At 50.0% G+C, this 17980-nt stretch overlaps 1 protein-coding gene across 3 annotated transcripts; it reads right to left on the bottom strand.

Annotated features, from left to right (window-relative positions):
* Positions 1-1458: 1458 nt before the first annotated feature.
* Positions 1459-17605, bottom strand: LOC128841985 (zinc-binding protein A33-like). 3 transcript variants are annotated; one of them, XM_054037574.1, is made up of 7 exons: positions 17523-17605; positions 15805-16079; positions 14356-14451; positions 8143-8376; positions 6572-6591; positions 4516-4631; positions 1459-4387 (listed from the first exon to the last, which is right to left on the bottom strand). In XM_054037574.1, the coding sequence occupies exons 2-7, from the start codon at positions 16075-16077 to the stop codon at positions 3843-3845; spliced, it is 1284 nt and encodes a 427-aa protein (XP_053893549.1). In that variant the 5' UTR covers positions 16078-16079; positions 17523-17605; the 3' UTR covers positions 1459-3842. The 3 variants fall into 3 exon arrangements, with proteins under 3 accessions (XP_053893549.1, XP_053893550.1, XP_053893548.1); XM_054037575.1 differs by having other exon boundaries at positions 15805-16108; positions 17523-17580; XM_054037573.1 differs by lacking the exon at positions 17523-17605 and having other exon boundaries at positions 15805-16669.
* Positions 17606-17980: the final 375 nt, after the last annotated feature.

Here is a 17980-nt window from a genome sequence, read left to right as displayed (position 1 = left end):
AAGGGGAGGTGGCCAAAAATTTCTTTGCTTGGGGCGGCAAAAATCCTAGAGCTGGCCCTGTCCTCTCCAAGGGTTGCAGCTGTCTGAAGCTGCCTAACTTTCACGCCTTCCTCATTCACACCTCATTCATTCCACAGGGCAACTGATTACAAAGTGGGGGGGAAGATCTTATTCTACTTCTCGAAAAAAAAACATTTTTCTTTTACCTTCATTATACTACCTTAGGGGCCTGCTATAACAGATTACCGAGGTTCAATACTGCTGTTTCGGTGGGGTGGCGCTGGGGAAGGAGGGTTTGTTTCCACGGGGCAGGTGTCACTGGGGGAGAGAGGGGGGTGTTTCGGAGGCGCTGGGGGGGGTTGTTTCCGTGGGTCAGGCGGTGCTGGGTGTGTGTGTGTTGTGTTTGGGGGGGGAGGGGTTGGCGGCACTCGGGGGGTTTCGGCCCTCAGCTGTTTTCTTTGGAGTAATATGGCCCTCGCCGCTTTACAAGCTGTGCATGCCTGGTTTAGAGAGATAGCTGGGACAAAAGACGAGACACAAAGTAAAGCTGTATTGTCTAAGGCTTGGCCTACACTTAAAAGTTAGGCTGACAAAGTTATGTCAAAAAGAGAGATGAAAAAACCACACCACTGTTGGTATGCTGTCCTAACCTCCACTGTAGATGCAGCTTGTTGCTGGAAGAACGCTTCTGTGAACACAGCTACTGCCTTTCGGGGAGGTGGTGTTCCTACACAGATGGAAAACCCTGTCGTCTGTGTAGGCTGCCTAGCACAGCCAGAACATACATGTGCCCTAAAAGGGAGTAGGGTGGAAGGAGGCAGGCCATGAAGAATCCAGATTCCAATGGTTTTAGGTTAAGTTCCACCAGTACAGTTTGGATGGAAAATACCTCACTCCCCTCCACCCACTGATTGCAACCTAGTCATGGTTGCATCTTGTTTCCAACCAACTTGCCAAATGGAGAGGAAGGTGCCCACCATGGCTACAACGAGTTGGCAGTTGGCATGGTGTTTCAGATCTCCACGTCTGGGGCGTGGGTAAGGGGGGAGGGTAATGGGGTGCCCTGTTTTAATCCCTGCAGAAGGAATTTTCTTAAAATAAAGGCAGCAGAAGAGTCCCAGCCAGCGAGACCACAGACAACCACATTACCCAGCATCCTCTCCCTGCATTGTCATCTTGCGTGTAGGGAGTGCTGGGCCAGGTTCTTCCCGAACCTAAAGGCCACACTGGTGATAGGGGCCTCAGATTCCCCCTCCAAGCCTTTTCTTCAAGGCCACCCTCCGTTCTTTCCCAGCACCCAGATCCACATCTAGCCCAGTGAACAGGGGAACAAGCTAGTGACAGAACTACAAAAAGACAGGGCGGGTTACCTGCGCCCCTCTTCTGCTGCAGCCAGGGGAGGCGGGATTGCTGGAGTGTATGGATGGTAAGACAGTAAGGTAAGGCAGCATGCAGCCGTCTTTCTAACAAGCTTTAATAGCAGCACAGTAGCTAAGAGTACAGCATATAAATCACCTGCAGTTATAATAGCCTGTCAGCATGGAGCTGTTGAAGACATTCACTTAGTGGAGAGTGCCCTCTGCTGGCCCACCCTGTTCCCATGCGGGGAGCAGAAGCAGGAACCCCTCCCTCGGATCCTCGGAGGAAACAAACTTCAAGTGAAGGAAATTCCACAGCTGGGATTAAGAAATTCTTCAAGCATCAACACTAGATGAAAGGCCAGTTTACCAACTGCTCAAGCACTGACGTGAAAGCGGGGCACGGGCTGGGGATCACAAGTGCTGGCTGTGGAACTAAGACATTCCTGCCAAGGATTGTGTAGCAGAAGATTTTCAGATTACATGAATTTTAAGATCCCAGCATCGAATAGCTGATCACACAGCACAAGCCAGTTCTCACACAGCTCTGCTAATGTATGCCAGCCTTCACCTCCAGCCCCCCTGCTACTCCAGACCTTGGGTCCCTCCTCCATCTGTGTCAATGTAGCCCAAGTCTGATCTTCAGCACTCCTGCTACTCAAACCCTAGCTCCCCCCACCTCCCATCGCTGTCAGTGCGCCTGACTTGCAGCACCTACACTGCGGCACTAGGGCAGCTCTGTCTCCCTAAACCTCCAAACAAACCTCTCTGCCAGCAGCCATAGAGCTCAATACTGCGAGGTGCTGAGTGCCCCCTGGGAGCGGCCGCGGTCTCACCTCTGACTGACTTCAGCAAGAGCTGCGGGTGGTGTACACACAGAGAACAAAAACACTGCTCCTGCTCCAAAGAGGTTACAATCTAAACAGACCAGAAACCTGCCTCCCCCAGTAGTCTCTGGAGCAGCACCGGAGAAGACTTAACTTCTGCCAGGAGGCGTGTGAGGGGGAGGCAACCACCCAGAGCGGCCGTGTCCGCAAGAGGTGCTTCCACATCGGCTCAACTCCCCTCTCCGCTAGGGGCGCAGGGAAAGCCAATGGCTATAGCACCAAACAATTCGAGAACCAAACACAAACCGCTCAGACTGATGACATGGGAAGGAGAGTTTGATGGGTAATAGCACAGATGCCCCTTGGCCCCTGAATTGCCTTCCTCCCCTCCCTCCCCCCAAAGAGTTTTGTATTCAGGAGGTTCCAGAGAGTCCCTTAGACTCTGCTTGGTTACACTCCCAGCACTGGGTGGACACTCCTCTGCTCACAGGCAGGAAAGGGAGGACTGAGCCCCCCACCTTGTCTCCAGTGGCAGAAGTGCATGGCTGTTAAAGGCCACACCGTTTGTGCAGAGAAAGTTGGGGGGAGCAGAGAAGGTCAGTAAGGCTACAGCTCTCCTTCCTCTCCATTGGCTCCGCAGGACTTGTAACACCCCAACAAGCTGGCACCTAACTAAATGCTTGCCACTAGGATAAGCAGTGTCCACTTCACAGATCAAATTCATAGAGTAACAGCAGCAAAATCTCAGTAAATCATTGAAGATCCATTCCCTGCCCCCATGCTTGTTCCACTCCCAGCCAGCGCTGTCCACTGTGTCATGAAGATGCAATCCCCACCATGCAACAGGCGCCTACCCACTGACCAGGAGCTCCCTAGAACTTACCACCTGACTTCTACCTGCTTGTTCTAGTCCCACAAAGGCAGGAGCCCTTTGAAGACAGCTATTTGAGTAGTCCCTAATGAGCCTCCTGGCCTTTTCCTGAGTGATTACAACTAACACAGAATCCAAGTCATTGCTTCCATTGTGCAATTCCTGCTTGTTCACTTAGGTTGCCTAGTTTCCTTTGAATCTTCTCACAGTCTGTACCAAAGCGGCTGCTGAGAGGAGGCTGTGTTCACCTCAGTGTCACTGGCTGCTGCACGAGGCTGCTCTAAGCCTGTAAAGCAGCGAGCTGCACCATCTCTTTGTTGGGAGGAAGGCTGGAGAAACCTCAGTGCACAATACGCTATGGCTCAAGCTGAGTTGCTGAGGTGAGAGTCCAGGACCCTCGCCCTGTGCCAAGGCAGGGAACAGAAGACAAAATACTGGGAACTAAGATTCAGTCACTTCTTCTCTCCCCACAGAGTAAAGCCACAAATGGAGAGACTCTCCCTGACTCTGCCCTAGAGGCTTGGGATTTACAGGTTAGACTGACCAGAGTCCACGCACCTTTGCTACATTCGCTCAAACAGTAAACGACCAGGCACTAGTGCAGGGGGGAGCCAACTGAGCTGTTCTAGCAGGCGATTCCTATTCCAGGGACAGTCCAAGCAGCAGCAACTACAACCAAACCAGAAAGCAACACCAGCTCCCAGGGCCACATGTTGTCTCTTTGGTATCTGCATAGCTTCCTGGGAGACTGCCTCCTCCCTCCCCACCCCCCCGCCAATATCACCCTTACAGAGTCAGGTGGCAGATTCTCATGGGCTCCACATTCAGCTTGCCCTCGCTGAAGCAAGTGCTGAAGAAGGGGCAGAACCTGCGTGCGGCAGCCTGGTGGAAGGTGAAGAGGTGGGTCATGTCTTCGGCATTGTAGAACGCCACCTTCCCCTCTTTGCAGTTCAGAAGGACCCCCACCTTCCGGAGACAGCTCCTTGGGGAAAGGCGCACCCACGGGGTAGCAGTGGCCCAATACTCCGTCCCGTTCCTCAGACGAAGTGCCCAGTAACCATTCTCAGGGCACAGCTTGACCTTGGCTGCCCGGTCCACGGACTCCGCTGCTACCCCCAGGTCCCATTTGGTCTTGCTGCCCACCCAGACCTCCCAGTAGTGGCTCCCGCTGTCAAAGGTCTCGGAGCCCAGCACATTCACACACTGCTGGAAACGCTTGGGGCTGCTGCAGACAGGTTGGCGCCTGTTGCTCTCCGTCACTGCCGTCAGGTCTTTGGAGAGGATGAGGTTAGGGTGGGCTGATTCGGGGTCAAATGTCAGCAGGGCAGGAGCTATAACAGAGTTAGAATTTGTCAGGGCTTTGCTCCATGTTTTTCAGTCTAGGCGACTTCCCCTCCCTAGGCGCTCCTCCTCTGGCCACCTCCCCACCCCCGAGGACCCTGCGCTACGTCACACTCACCAGGGTGGATTGACTGTAGCATTTGTCTCCAGAAGATGTATTGCAGGGGGCCGCTGTACCGCTCTATGTGGCGCTCTATGTCCAGGGAGGGCTGTGCCTCCACATGCACTGGGGGCCTGGGCAAGCAAGGAACAGGAGTGAGGCAGGGTCCAGACAAGGAGCCAGTTGTTTTTACAAAGCCCACTAGAAAAGAGGACTTGGACTGGGGGTGTTTTAGAAGCGAGGCCTTTGCGGGAGGCAAGGGACCAGAGCAAATGGACTTAGCGGGGCAGGGTACACAACAAAAGGTCCGGGGGGTGGTTACATCCTGCCAAGGAGCTCAAACAGGAAGTCCCTCTGAGGGCAGAGCGATTAGTAGATACAGAGGAACCTCCGAGCTGAGACAGGCTGCTGTCCTGTCTCCCTGCTCCCCTACTGGCTGAAATGCCCTGCAGAAGGAAGGTGTAAGCCCCCCAGAAGCCTTGGGCCAAATTCAGCAGAGATGGACACGGTGTTGTGGCTGGTAAAGCAGAGCAACATGCACTGGTTCACCATTCGGCAGGTATGCAAGATGAGCACGACTTCCACCCCACCGACCGTGTTCTCAGCCCCACTCTGGCAGTGCAAAGCAACCAGAATCAGCCACCTGCTGCAGCAGCTCCTCCCCCAACCCCCAGTGCAGGGAATGGGGGAAAAGGGGCACAAATGCGCCTTTGGGGCCAGTGGCAGCTGGCACAATTTCAGACCTGCCAGAAGGTTGCTCTAAGTTGTGCCTTGGGGGTGAGCCTAGAGACCCCCCCAGGAGGCTCAAGTTAAATTTTGCACCTGCCCCCTCTCCTCTGAGCTATGCCAAGCACTGAAAGGCTGGTCCCAAGGGGGCAGAGAGGAAAACAGTAAAATCAGCTAAACAGGATGTCCCGGATTCACAGGGTCATCTATGTCCCAGCCTGTACCCAGTCCCTTGGGAGTGATCCCTTTAGGGTGCCACAGGGGCAGCCCCGTGACCTCCATGACTCTGACACTGGGTCTTCAGGAGCCAGCGATCCCTCTCTATGGCTTTCTGCAGCAAGTCCCGTCAAGCCAGACTGCTGTGGGAGGCCTGTCCTTTACCCCTTCACGGTGCAATGCTCTTAGTGAGTATTTGCGGTGACACCAGGCAGCCTTTTCAAAACAAGGTGACAATTTATTCGTCTCCTGACCTCCAGAATCTGAAAGTCCTTGGGTCACCACAGGGAAGCAAAGATTAAGCCAGAATTCAGACTGGCCAGTGCCAGGGCTCCCATAGGCCATGTTGCTGTAGTAACCATCTTTTGCTTGCGGGCTCTGTCTCTGCCCCTTGGTCTCTGTCCCCGGTGAGAGCCGCTGTGTGTCTCTGGGAGCTCAGCTCGTCACACAGCCACCTGACACCTTTCCCCTTGTTCTCCAGCTTGGGGGCCTTTGCTCTGCTTCTTGGCAGAAAAGTGGGGGGAAAATCATCCTTCCTCTGGGCCTTTGGTCACTGGGTGTGAATATCTCCATTGTCTGTTCCAGATTCTCCATTCACACATGTAGCCTCTATTCAGTTTGCTAATGACTCTGGTCTCCAGCCAAGCGGCTACCCGAGTCCAACACCTCATCCCTTCCCTTTGCAGTCAGTGTATAGCAGCATAAAACACAGAGACAACAGGGGCGTGCATAAAAATACAAACATTACCAACATTTCCATATTCATCACACACGGCCCTCCGGTTTAGCTTGTACACCCTGTTATTTGATGTAACAGTTCTCCACTTTTCCCTGATGTGTAATTCATGCTCATTGTACGCACCCGCAACTCCGTTTCCCCACCTCCACTATAGCCCACACTTCCACTGAACCTAGCTCCACAAGCCCAGCACGTCTACATGAGAGCATCTGATGCTCGCTGGGGAGCAGATCCTTCTCCCCTCGGCTGGCTCCATGCCAATGGCCTGCTAGACAATTAGCAGTGCTTTAAAAACTAAAAAGATAACGCCTCTCTTCCCACTGTCTCCAGCCAAGGAGGGGAGATAAAAGCCTCATGAAAAGGGAAACAGCTTGTTTAATTCCAGACACGTACCTGATAGCCACGCTCTCCACCTGCAATGAAAGGCAGAGAAAATTAACAATCACCGTCCTTAATTTGTACAGCTGCACAAATAAATTAACTATCCTCTTTCCTGCCACCACATTGGAACACAGAGACGATAAACACACCAGTCCAACTGGACCCCAACAGGGGATGGACGCTGTGTCTATAAACCAAGGTTGTTTTGGAGGGCTAGGGGCTGAGGAGGAGGACTCAGAACACATCTAAGATGCCTCAGTCCAAGGGACTGAGAATAAGATCCAGAAGAGTGGGAGCGAGACACAAAATTGCAGCTGTGTCTCTAATAAAGAGTCAGTCTCAAGAGAGGTTTCACTCGCTCATGAACAGGCTCTCTCTCTCCCCTTCCCCTGTATACTTTCATTTGCCTGGTACGGTTTGGAACTGATTTCCTTCTGCTTAGAGGATCTTTTCAATGATTGAGACGGGAAGAAAGATTAAGCATGATTGCAGAGATGGGCCCCAAAGGATACAGCTGGCTCTGGGAACCTGAGGCAGGTAAAGGCATGTGCTTTATTATTAAATACAGTGAGCGTACCTTTACCTACCTGAAGCCACCAGAGCCTGCCTTCATTATCTGGGGGCTCCTCACCCCTCTCCCAGTACAGGAGTCAACACCTCTTCTCACCCGCCCCTGCACCTTGCCAGTCTGTTTTCAACCTGAGCTTCTGCAAAGACAACAGTGCCAAGGATTTACCCTTTCCATCTACTAACGGAGAGATCTTGCCATTCACAACGGGGAAGGGTGGGGGCCATGGCTGCCCATGGGGACAGGGCATGTAAGTGTGCTTTTGACCCCACTATCAGAGAGGGTTGCCTGGGTGCTCCAGCTTTGCTTTCATGGCCCCGTTAATGCTTTCTCTGCAGCCCATCAGTGCTAGGGATCGGAGTGCCACTGAAGCACACTTTCCCAGCAGCGGCTGGCTCACTCACCCACCCACCTTGGGTGCCAGCTATTCACAGTTGCCAAGCACAATGATGGATTGTGATTTCTTACCACAGGAGCCTTGGCAGATCCAGCTCAGCAATGCTGCTCAGCGCTGCTCCTTTTGCCCAGCCCCAGGGTCCCTACATGTCTCCCCGGGACAGACCACATCTTAGCAGAGAACTTGTCTCAGGAACCACCTCCTCCCCTCCCATCCACAATCACAAAACATCCTTGTGGCATACACGGAAAAGTACTTCGGGAAGTATTCAAACGTATTTTGACGTTCCTGTGATGTCATTTAGTAGATGGAAAGAGAGGGGGGTGGTCACCCCTTGACCAGACAGCTTGGCAGGGATCACAGCAAGAGCTCTAGACCACCCAGGATCTGTGGATCCCAATTCTGGACTGTAGCTCCTGCCCTGCCTCGCTGCTTCCCTTTTAGATGTGTAAGCCTAGAGTCCTGGGCAGTCCTACAGCACAATAGAGTTGCTTCTGCTGCTCTCCAACTTCCCGATTCAGATTTTGAGCTCTCCTCACCACATGTCAGCATCCTGCTAACATCCTTCGCCCTCCTCCCCAAGCCTCAACGCGTTAAGAGCTGGCTGAGCAATCTCACCTCCAGCAGTAATGAGTCTCCCGTCTTGTTCAGGATTTCCTGTATGTGCTCAATGTTCTTTCCCAGCTCTGAGATCCCCTCCTCCAGCTGCATGATGTCCCCACGCAACCTCAACAATAACTGCTCCTCCTCTTTGGCCAGCTCCATCAACACAACTCTCTCCTTTTCCTCCAGGATTTGATGAAGTCGCTCAAATTCTGCCCGAATCTTAGAGTTCAGCTCCCCGGAGGCTTTCTGAGCAGAGGCAAATGCCATAAAAGACACAGTGAAGAGGGTTACAGGTCGATTTCCTATAGGGTTTCAGAAATCTCCAAAACTATGGGGCAGAGGACGGGCGATAAAAATAAAAATGAAGGGCTTTTGATCCACAGGGGAGCAATGACTGGGGTACTTTTAAGCAGATACACACACCTGGTTTATATATATGCATGCACCCCTCGAGAGACGGTAGCTAGGTCAACGGAAGAATTATTCCATCGACCTAGATGCTTCTACAGTAGGAATTAGGTTGACCTAACTAGGTTGCACAGGGTGCAAATTTTTTCACAGCCCTGAGCAATGTTGCTAGGTTGACCTTCATTTTAGGTATACAGCAGGCCTTATTCTACGCTGAGTGGCTCTTTGGATTAAGACTCAAAGACTGAGCAGTAGGTGGCAGGGGGAGGGACACAACACAGCTGCCTTTGATTTCTCTAATTTAATACTCCTGCAATGTAATCTAGCCAGAGAGAGGCTAGAAGGGAAGTCTTCCCCCTGCCCTTCCTGCTAGAGGCACTGCTGGAACCCTGCTTTGGACCATGTGGATGCCACTAAGGTCAGAAGTAAAGTCACTGAACTAAGCTTTTCAAATGACCTCTTTGAACTCAATTACCTTGTCCAAATCGGTTTGACAACAATCTGGGAGTAATAAGAACATAAGAACGGCCATACTGGGTCAGACCAAATGTCCATCTAGCCCAGTATCCCGTCTTCTGACAGTGGCCAATGCCAGGTGCCCCAGAGAGAATGAACAGAACAGGTTATCATCAAGTGATCCATCTCATTGCCCATTCCCAGCTTCTGGCAAACAGAGGCTAGGGACATCATCCCTGCCCATCCTGGCTAATTGCCATTGATGGACCTATCCTCCATGAACTTATCTTGATTTTTTTGAACGCTGTAATAGTTTTGGCCTTCACAACATTCTCTGGCAAGGAGATCCACAAGTTGACCATGCGTTGTGTGAAAAAAAAATACGTCCTTCTGTTTGTTTTAAACCTGCTGCCTATTAATCAACTTACAGGTCTTAAATTCCAGACCTAGGTTAACATTTTCAAGAGGGCCTAAGTGATTTAGGAGCCCAAGTCCCAAAATTAAACTTGGAAAATGTGAGTTGGTCTCATAAGTCACTTTGGAGCCTCTGAAAATTTTAACCCTAGTCTGAGGTCCTGAGCCCCAGTGTGGCTCTGGGCTTCTGCATTTGAAATGGTAACTCAGACAGCGCACACATCTGTCTCTGGGCAATTAGTTCTACAGGTTAATTACGTGTCAGGTAAGACATTATTGCTTTTTGTCAGTTTTAAACATACTACCATTGAGCTTCACCGAACATGCACTTGTTCTTGTCTTACGAGAAGGGGTAAACAGATGCATTCTATTTACCTTCTCTATAGCATTTGGTATGCATCTCTCGCTAGCCCCCGAGCTCCTTTAAACAGCTCTATGTTTTCAGTCTCTCCTGGCCCCTAATTGTTTTCCTTGCTGGTCTCTGAACTCCCCTGCCCTTCTAGTTCTGCTATCTCTCTCTTCAGATGAGGTGACCAGAACTGAATGAAGTATTCCACATGAGAACACACTGTTGATTTATAACAGCATCACAATAGTCAGTATTATTCTTGCCCCCATTATTCGGTTTGTCTGCTGCAGCAGACTGAATGGCAGCTTTCATTCAGAGGTCCATAATGAGCCTTGCAGCTTTTTCCCTGAGTAATTACAGCTAATTCAGAATCCACATTATTGCTTCCATTGTGCAATTACGGCTACCTTGCATTTGTCAACACTGAATATCATCTGCCATCATGTGGCTTGTTCACGTGGGTTGCCTAGGTTCCTTTGAAGCTCTTTCATCTCCTCTGAGTTACATAATTTTATGTCAACCAGAGGCTTTGCTACCTCATTGCTCACCCCCTTTTCCAAACCGTTAACATATAAAACAACACTGGTCCTAACCTGGACCCTTCGGGCACCCCCAATGCAGAATTTGCACATGGTGAAAGATGATCATTTGTTCCTACTCCTTTGCTGTCTGACTCTTAGCCAGTTTCTATTCACAGCAGTACTTTCCCTCTCACTCCATTATTATTTGTATTGTTCTAGCACCTAGGATCTCTAGTCACGAACCAGGATTAGGGTGACCAGACAGCAAGTGTGAAAAAATCAGGACAGGGGGTGGGGGGCGATAGGCGCCTATATAAGACAAAGCCCCAAATATCGCGACTGTCCCTATAAAACTGGGACATCTGGTCACCCTAACCAGGATCCCACTGCACTAGGCATTGTACAAACGCACAACAAAGATGGCTCCTGCTTACAGAGAGCTTACAATCTATGTAACCATAACCACTTAGTTTTCTTGCTAGCCTCTTGGGAAGGAATTAGTCATAGACTTTTGAAAGTTTGTATCAATTAGCCCTTTGGCTCATATTTTATTGACAAGCTCAAGAAATTCTAGCGGACGTGAAACACATCCCCTTTCAGCAGCTGTATTTGGTTTATTCCCATCATACCATATTATTCAAATGTTTATAACTATCTTTATTTACGGTCTCAACCAATAATTTCCCTGCTATTAAAATGAAGTTTACAGTAACTCCTAGGCTCACCCTGGAAGTTAGACCAATGAAGTTAAGACATAGATACACTTGCTAGCCTCCAGGATAGCAGCTGATTTTAATGAGAGATTGCAGAGTTTTCTTAGCAGCTCAGCAATTTCATTCTCATATTCTTTCAGAGCTCCTGGGTGCAGCCATCCATTCCTAGTGACTTTTGCATTGAATTTCTCAATTGGTTCCAGCACCTTCTCTTGACACCTCAGTCTCTGAGAGCGCCTCATACCTACTCTTGTCAGGTAGTCAGTATCTCCCAAATATCTTCTGAGGTGAAGACGGATGGAAAGAAAAAATGTTCTGTTTCTGCCATGCCCATATCCTCTTTAATTGATTTAACAGACTTACTGAGATTCTTGCTGGCTTCCTGCTTCTGTTATAACACCAAATAAATTCTTTAAGTGTAATTTTGACCATTTGTTCTTCCAATGCCATCTCACCCTCCTAATTTCTTTCTTACATATCATCAACTGCTGTAGTTCATGTTCCCTTCCATCAGCTTCACTAGGAATGGATTTCCATTTTCTGAAGGATACCCGTTTGGGTTGGATAACTGGCTCAGCCCTGCCATTTAGTCATACTAATTTATTTCTTGCCTTCCTGCTTCATTTTTAGTTTTGGTGTATTTATGCCTTTTGCAGTTTTGTTCTGGTAAACTCAATACTAAATCCAAGAATTTTAATTTCCTTACTTCTGAAGGGCCTTCTTAGCCAGCTTCCTCAGATTTTTTCCTTTCTGAAGTTTAGCGTCACTGTGCTACTTCTCGGTACCTTTTCTCTTCCAAAAGTTAAGTGTAATTATACTGCAGCCACTATTACTTCGGGGTTTATCTACAGTAATTTGGTGAGTCAGCCTGTGTCATAACGTTTAACAACTTTGAGAAAACTCAGAAAAGAATATTTGGGTTCCTAATGTTCTAAGAGTGAATCTGAACTATAGTGCATTTATAGGGACTATGTTATCTCTACAAATGACAGGAATATTTAAATTTGGTTATTAACCTAACTGCTCTGTCATGGAAACAGATCTGGGATCTGACTGATTTTGTGGTCACATCAGTGCTTTTGCAATTAAAAAAACAAAAACAAAACCCCCACAGTCTGGCAACTCTCCAGAACTAGCAACTGCTCATCAGCCTAGCCCAGATGTCATCTTTTATCATGCACTGAGCAATCTGAACCCGGTCTAAGCTTTGGTGCATCAATTTATCAGAATCCAGTAATTGCCTGTGTTAACAAGTACTTAATGCCTCTTTTCTGGAAACATTCTCTGAAAGTTAAGCGGGTAACGTCTTTCTGGTTTGTGTGTGACAAACTTCATTCAGGATCCGTAGGTAACTCTCATTTGGCTTCTGAAAAGAAGTGTAAGTGTGTGTGTGTGTGTGTAAATAAATCAGCAATCTTGACTAAAGCCACAAGAGCTAGAGACACAGACACTGCTGATTGTCACCCAATGACTATTATACACAACTATAAAGGTATGCCCCAAATTAAACTCTATCACGTGGCTCAGGGAAATCTGACAGATCCATTGGCTCAAGATGTAGCACTGCTGAGGAAAAGCTCTGATGTATTTTACTAAGGTTAGGAGCCTTTAGCTGGCTTTGTACACTCCTCTGTAATTACCCTACGGCTATCTTGGAGAAATGGTCTGAGTTAAACAGGATGAAGTTTAACAAAGACAAATGCAAAGTGCTCCACTTAAGAAGGAAAAATCAATTTCACACATACAGAATGGGAAAAGACTGTCTAGGAAGGAGTACGGCAGAAAGGGATCTAGGGGTTATAGTGGACCACAAGCTAAATATGAGTCAACAGTGTGATGCTGTTGCAAAAAAAGCAAACATGATTCTGGGATGCATTAACAGGTGTGTTGTGAGCAAGACACGAGAAGTCCTTCTTCCGCTCTACTCTGCTCTGGTTAGGCCTCAGCTGGAGTATTGTGTCCAGTTCTGGGCGCCGCATTTTAAAAAAGATGTGGAGAAATTGGAAAGGGTCCAAAGAAGAGCAACAAGAATGATTAAAGGTCTTGAGAACATGACCTATGAAGGAAGGCTGAAAGAACTGGGTTTGTTTAGTTTGGAAAAGAGAAGACTGAGAGGGGACATGATAGCAGTTTTCAGGTATCTAAAAGGGTGTCATAAGGAGGAGGGAGAGAACTTGTTCACCTTAGCCTCTAAGGATAGAACCAGAAACAATGAGTTTAAACTGCAGCAAGGGAGGTCTAGGTTGGACATTAGGAAAAAGTTCCTAACTGTCAGGGTGGTTAAACACTGGAACAAATTGCCTAGGGAGGTTGTGGAATCTCCGTCTCTGGAGATATTTAAGAGTAGGTTAGATAAATGTCTATCAGGGATGGTCTAGACAGTATTTGGACCTGCCATGCGGGCAGGGGACTGGACTCGATGACCTCTCGAGGTCCCTTCCAGTCCTATAATCTATGAATCTATGAATCTCTTTAAGTGCTGCAATTACAATTATTCATCTTCCCTTCTGCAAAGGCATCTCAGCAGATCGATCGTTACCTTGACTGAGGAGCTGGTTTTTGCTGCAGCATTTTTACTTTGCTGGTTTTAATCTTTTGCCCATAGTCTAAAAAAGATACTTGGCATAAGACAACAGTGATGGTAGGTATCTGCTGTGAGCCTGCTTATTGGTCAGGTTGTTCAAGGCCCCAAATAACTCAGCTTTTGATAATATTCCATTTTTATTCTTTTCTCCAGGTAGAAAAGCTCTGATTATATCCTGCCTGATCCTTACTCATCCTGCAGGCAAGCTTGTAGCAGCAGCAGTGTGAAGGGTAGGGCCAGTATATTAGTACCAGGAGGCATGAGCCAGAACGACATCGTTCTCCCACTACGAGAAATGGACCAAGAGACCTTCTCCGTTGGATCGTATGAAATGGAACCATAAACTCCCTGAATATTAAATCTCACCAAATGAGGGTCAATCCATCCTCATATCCACGCATTATACTCCACACCCAAACATAGCCACTCTATGAATTTCATACCCTCATATCTCAATGCCTGTACTTTGACCCATCAACCTTTTACCCCCAATCGGGGATATTGCAGATTATGTATTCCTTATGCCACCCGACCTTAAACCAAACTTTGCACCCTCGATAATCTGTACGGTATTCCCTGATAACCAGAAACTTCTATGCTCAAACTCTGATCACTTTTTTTTTTTTTAAAACATCTTCTTAATAAAATTTTTAAATCTGTTCTTACAGGGGGCTCTTGGGTGTGCAACACCTCTACCAGTAACCTCCCAGTCTTCCCTTATCCAAGTTAATGGCATTGCCACAGAGCCTACACGAGTGTAGCTGGGAGAACTGGCATTACCGTCAGACTGCAAATATCCTCCTCTGCTGTGTGCTTCATTTGCACAAAGTTCTCCATCTCTCTCTGGTGAGCTCGCAGCGCATTTTCAAGATGTTTCTAAGAATGAAAAATAAAAGGAGACCAATTTCACTACTCTGCTGTTTTACATAAGAATGGCCATACTGGGTCAGACCAAAGGTCCATCTAGCCCAGTATCCTGTCTTCCGACAGTGGCCAATGCAAGATGCTTCAGAGGGAATGAGCACAACAGTTAATCATCAAGTGATCCATCCCCTGTTGCCCATTCCCAGATTCTGGCAAACAGAGCCTAGGGACATCATCTCTGCCGATCCTGGCTAATATCCTCTATGAACTTATCTAGATCTTTTTTGAACCCTGTTATAGTCTTGGCCTTCACAACATCCTCTGGCAAGGAGTTCCACAAGTTGACTGTGTGTTATATGAAAAAAATACTTCCTTCTGTTTGTTTTAAACCTGCTGCCTATTAATTTAATTTGGTGACCCCTAGTTCTTGTGTTATGAGAAGGAGTAAATAACACTTCCTTATTTACTTTCTCCACACCAGTCATGATTTTATAGACCTCTATCATCTCCCCCCTTAGTTGTCTCTTTTCCAAGCTGAAAAGTCTCAGTCTTATTAATTTCTCCTGATATGGAAGCTGTTCCATACCCCTAATCACTTTTATTGCTCTTTTCTGAACCTTTTCCAATTCCAATACATCTTTTTTGAGATGGGGTGACCACATCTGCATGCAATATTCAAGATGTGGGCGTACCATGGATTTATAGTGGAGCAGCCTACATGTACGGCACTGACTCTAGAAGGGCAAGTAGCAGCTGTTTAAATCCAAGACTCCCCATAAGGCAAAAACAATCAACCAACCAACCTGAGGTGTATGATCACGAGCTAAGCTGACTTTTTACACACACGTGAATCCAGTGGGTTGGGGAAACTCCAGATTCAGCATACATAAGAGCTGGGGATACAAGCCTGCATGGAGTTTAACATTTGTTTGTTTTGAACTCTCTGGGGCAAGGAGTCTCTTATCACTGGTTTGTACAGCACCTAACATAATGGATCCCTAATCCTGGATCGGGGCCCCTACATGTTACAAACAATAAACATGTGATCAGTGTCACAAGGCAGCAACAAGTGAGCAATGCAAGAGAGGCAACAGCACAAAAGCTAAACTACAGACTGCAACTCGCCAGGTGCTAGAGAGAGGAATAGGGAACCAGTCAGTGAGAGAAGCAGAGAAAGTCTTCATTGTGCTCTGCCCAGGTGAAGGATGCGTATGTGGTTTTATGGTTGAATGAACCTGCCTCAGAGAAGTGGGTGGGTAAGAGACACGTCAGATATCTGCTCTACACTGTGCTGAGGCATGTCTCTCTGCCTCAGATTTTACTATGACTGATGCCTTCTAAATAACCATGCCAACAGCCACTCACCTGCATTTTTCTCTTGTGGTCCTCTGAGCTGCACTTCCGCACCTTCTCCACCACCCCGGACACCAGATAGTGGGGGCGAAAGGTGCGGCTGGAGAACTCCCTTCGGCACTGGGGGCAGGAAGCCACACGGGGGCACCTGCCCCAGTAGCCTTGGATGCATGCCCTGCAGAAATGGTGCATGCATTCCAGCATGACAGGGTCACTGAAAAGCTCATAGCAGATGGCACAGGTCAGCTCTTCTCTCAGACTCTGCTCCTCACTCCGGCCAGCCATTCCTATGCACACACACAGCACGCTCCTGGATCTCACATAGGGGTCAGAATGAAATAAACATCCAGCCTCCCTTCTCCCCCACCCACATACGCTTGTCATCTGACACTCTTGGCCACACATCAGCAGGCCAGTTGGTTAGAGGGTTTATTGCCAGAACTCTGTGCTACAGCACAAGTGCCCAGAAACCACGAATGGGGCCCGTGATCTGCAAACTCTCTGTGCACTGTCCTCTCTACGGGTTTCTAAAGAACCATGTTTAAGTTTACTGCAGTGCAGTGAACTCCAGGCAAGGGATCTTTTTCTTTAAGATGGGCTGAGTCAGTTACTTTCACTTCCCTTAACTTCAGCAACAATTCTCAGAGGCTTCTTTGGGTAATTAACCCCATGGCCCTAACACAAGCTGGGAGTAGGAGATGCAACCCTGAGTCCAGGGAGGCCTTCTTCCAGCTGTGTAGGGTGCATTCCTTATTTCCAGTTGGGGAAAGGAAAGTGCGCACCAACAGAAACCACGGGGATGGAAAATATCCACCTCCCCTCCACTTTGCACAGCTGGCTCCTGGCATACCCTCCACTATGCCTAAAGTCTTGCACACCCCTGCCCTGCCACAGCTGCCCCCTGAACAGCCCCTGACCCCCCCCACCCCTTCACTGCCCCCACCCCTGCCCCTTCATTCCTCCCACACCCCAGCTGCCCCCCCTTCATTCCCTCCACCCCCCTCAGCTGGCCCCTGCTCCACCCCCAACCCCACAACTGGCCCCCGCACTGCCCCCTCCATTCCCCCCCCCCACACCCTGCCCCTGTAGCACCCCCAACCCCACATCTGGCCCCCGCACCGCCCCCTCCATTCCCCCCCACACACACACCCGGCCCCTGCACCACCCCCAACCCCACAACTGGCCCCCACACCGCCCCCTCCATTCCTCCCACCCCCCAGCTGGCCCCACCGCGCCCCCTTCATTCCCCTCACCCCCACCCGGCCCCTGTACCACCCCCAACCCCACATCTGGCCCGCACACCCTCCCCTCCATTCCCCCCCACACACCCCCGGCCCCTGCACCACCCCCAACCCCACATCTGGCCCCCGCACCGCCCCCTCCATTCCTCCCACCCCCCAGCTGGCCCCACCGCGCCCCCTTCATTCCCCCCCCCCCGGCCCCTGTACCACCCCCAGCCCCACATCTGGCCCGCACACCCTCCCCTCCATTCCCCCCCACACACCTCCGGCCCCTGCACCACCCCCAACCCCACATCTGGCCCCCGCACCGCCCCCTCCATTCCTCCCACCCCCCAGCTGGCCCCACCCCGCCCCCTTCATTCCCCCCCCCCGGCCCCTGCACCACCCCCAACCCCACATCTGGCCCGCACACCCTCCCCTCCATTCCCCCCCACACACCCCCGGCCCCTGCACCACCCCCAGCCCCGCCCCTGGCCCCCGCCCCCTTACTGCTCGGGGCTCCGGCGGCGCCTCCCCGCCGCTCCCGTCCGCAAGAGGTCACAAGCAAACAACGGCCGAGGGCCGCTCCACATTCCCAGCCACCCGCCTTCCCCGGTGAGTGACACCGGCCTGCTCCAACCGGAGCAGAGCTGTGCCAGCCACGCCGTCGCCTATTGGCCAGCAGGCTGCCCCCGGGGACCCGTGGCTCAGTCCTATGGGCAGGAAAGCGGGACACGCGCTGCGGCCTCGTGTTACCGAAGGGGGTGTGTGTGTGTGTGTGTGTGTGTGTGTGTGTGTCCTGCCGGGCATGGCCAGGACCCGCCCCCTCTCCCCCGGACCCCAAGCCTGGCCAAGACACCCCCCGGGGCACAGCACCCCCGGGCCACCCAGCCTTCCACCTTAAGGATTGGGCTGGGGGTTCCTTTAATTCCACATTCCTGAAAAGCCCCTTCCAGGGCGTGCAGACT

This window comes from Malaclemys terrapin, chromosome 8 (genome assembly GCF_027887155.1).
Source record: "Malaclemys terrapin pileata isolate rMalTer1 chromosome 8, rMalTer1.hap1, whole genome shotgun sequence".
In the NCBI taxonomy this organism is placed as follows: domain Eukaryota; kingdom Metazoa; phylum Chordata; order Testudines; family Emydidae; genus Malaclemys; species Malaclemys terrapin.
This window is presented reverse-complemented; position numbering and strand designations above follow the sequence as displayed.

Coding starts and splice junctions, on each gene's coding strand:
- LOC128841985 (XM_054037573.1), bottom strand. CDS start 16,197: ATGTGTGGCCAAGAGTGTCAGATGACAAGCGTATGTGGGTGGGGGAGA. Junction 6,592..8,142: donor GAGACTCATTACTGCTGGAG/GTGAGATTGCTC, acceptor CTTTCATTGCAG/GTGGAGAGCGTGGCTATCAG. Junction 4,388..4,515: donor GCTACAGTCAATCCACCCTG/GTGAGTGTGACG, acceptor ACTCTGTTATAG/CTCCTGCCCTGCTGACATTT.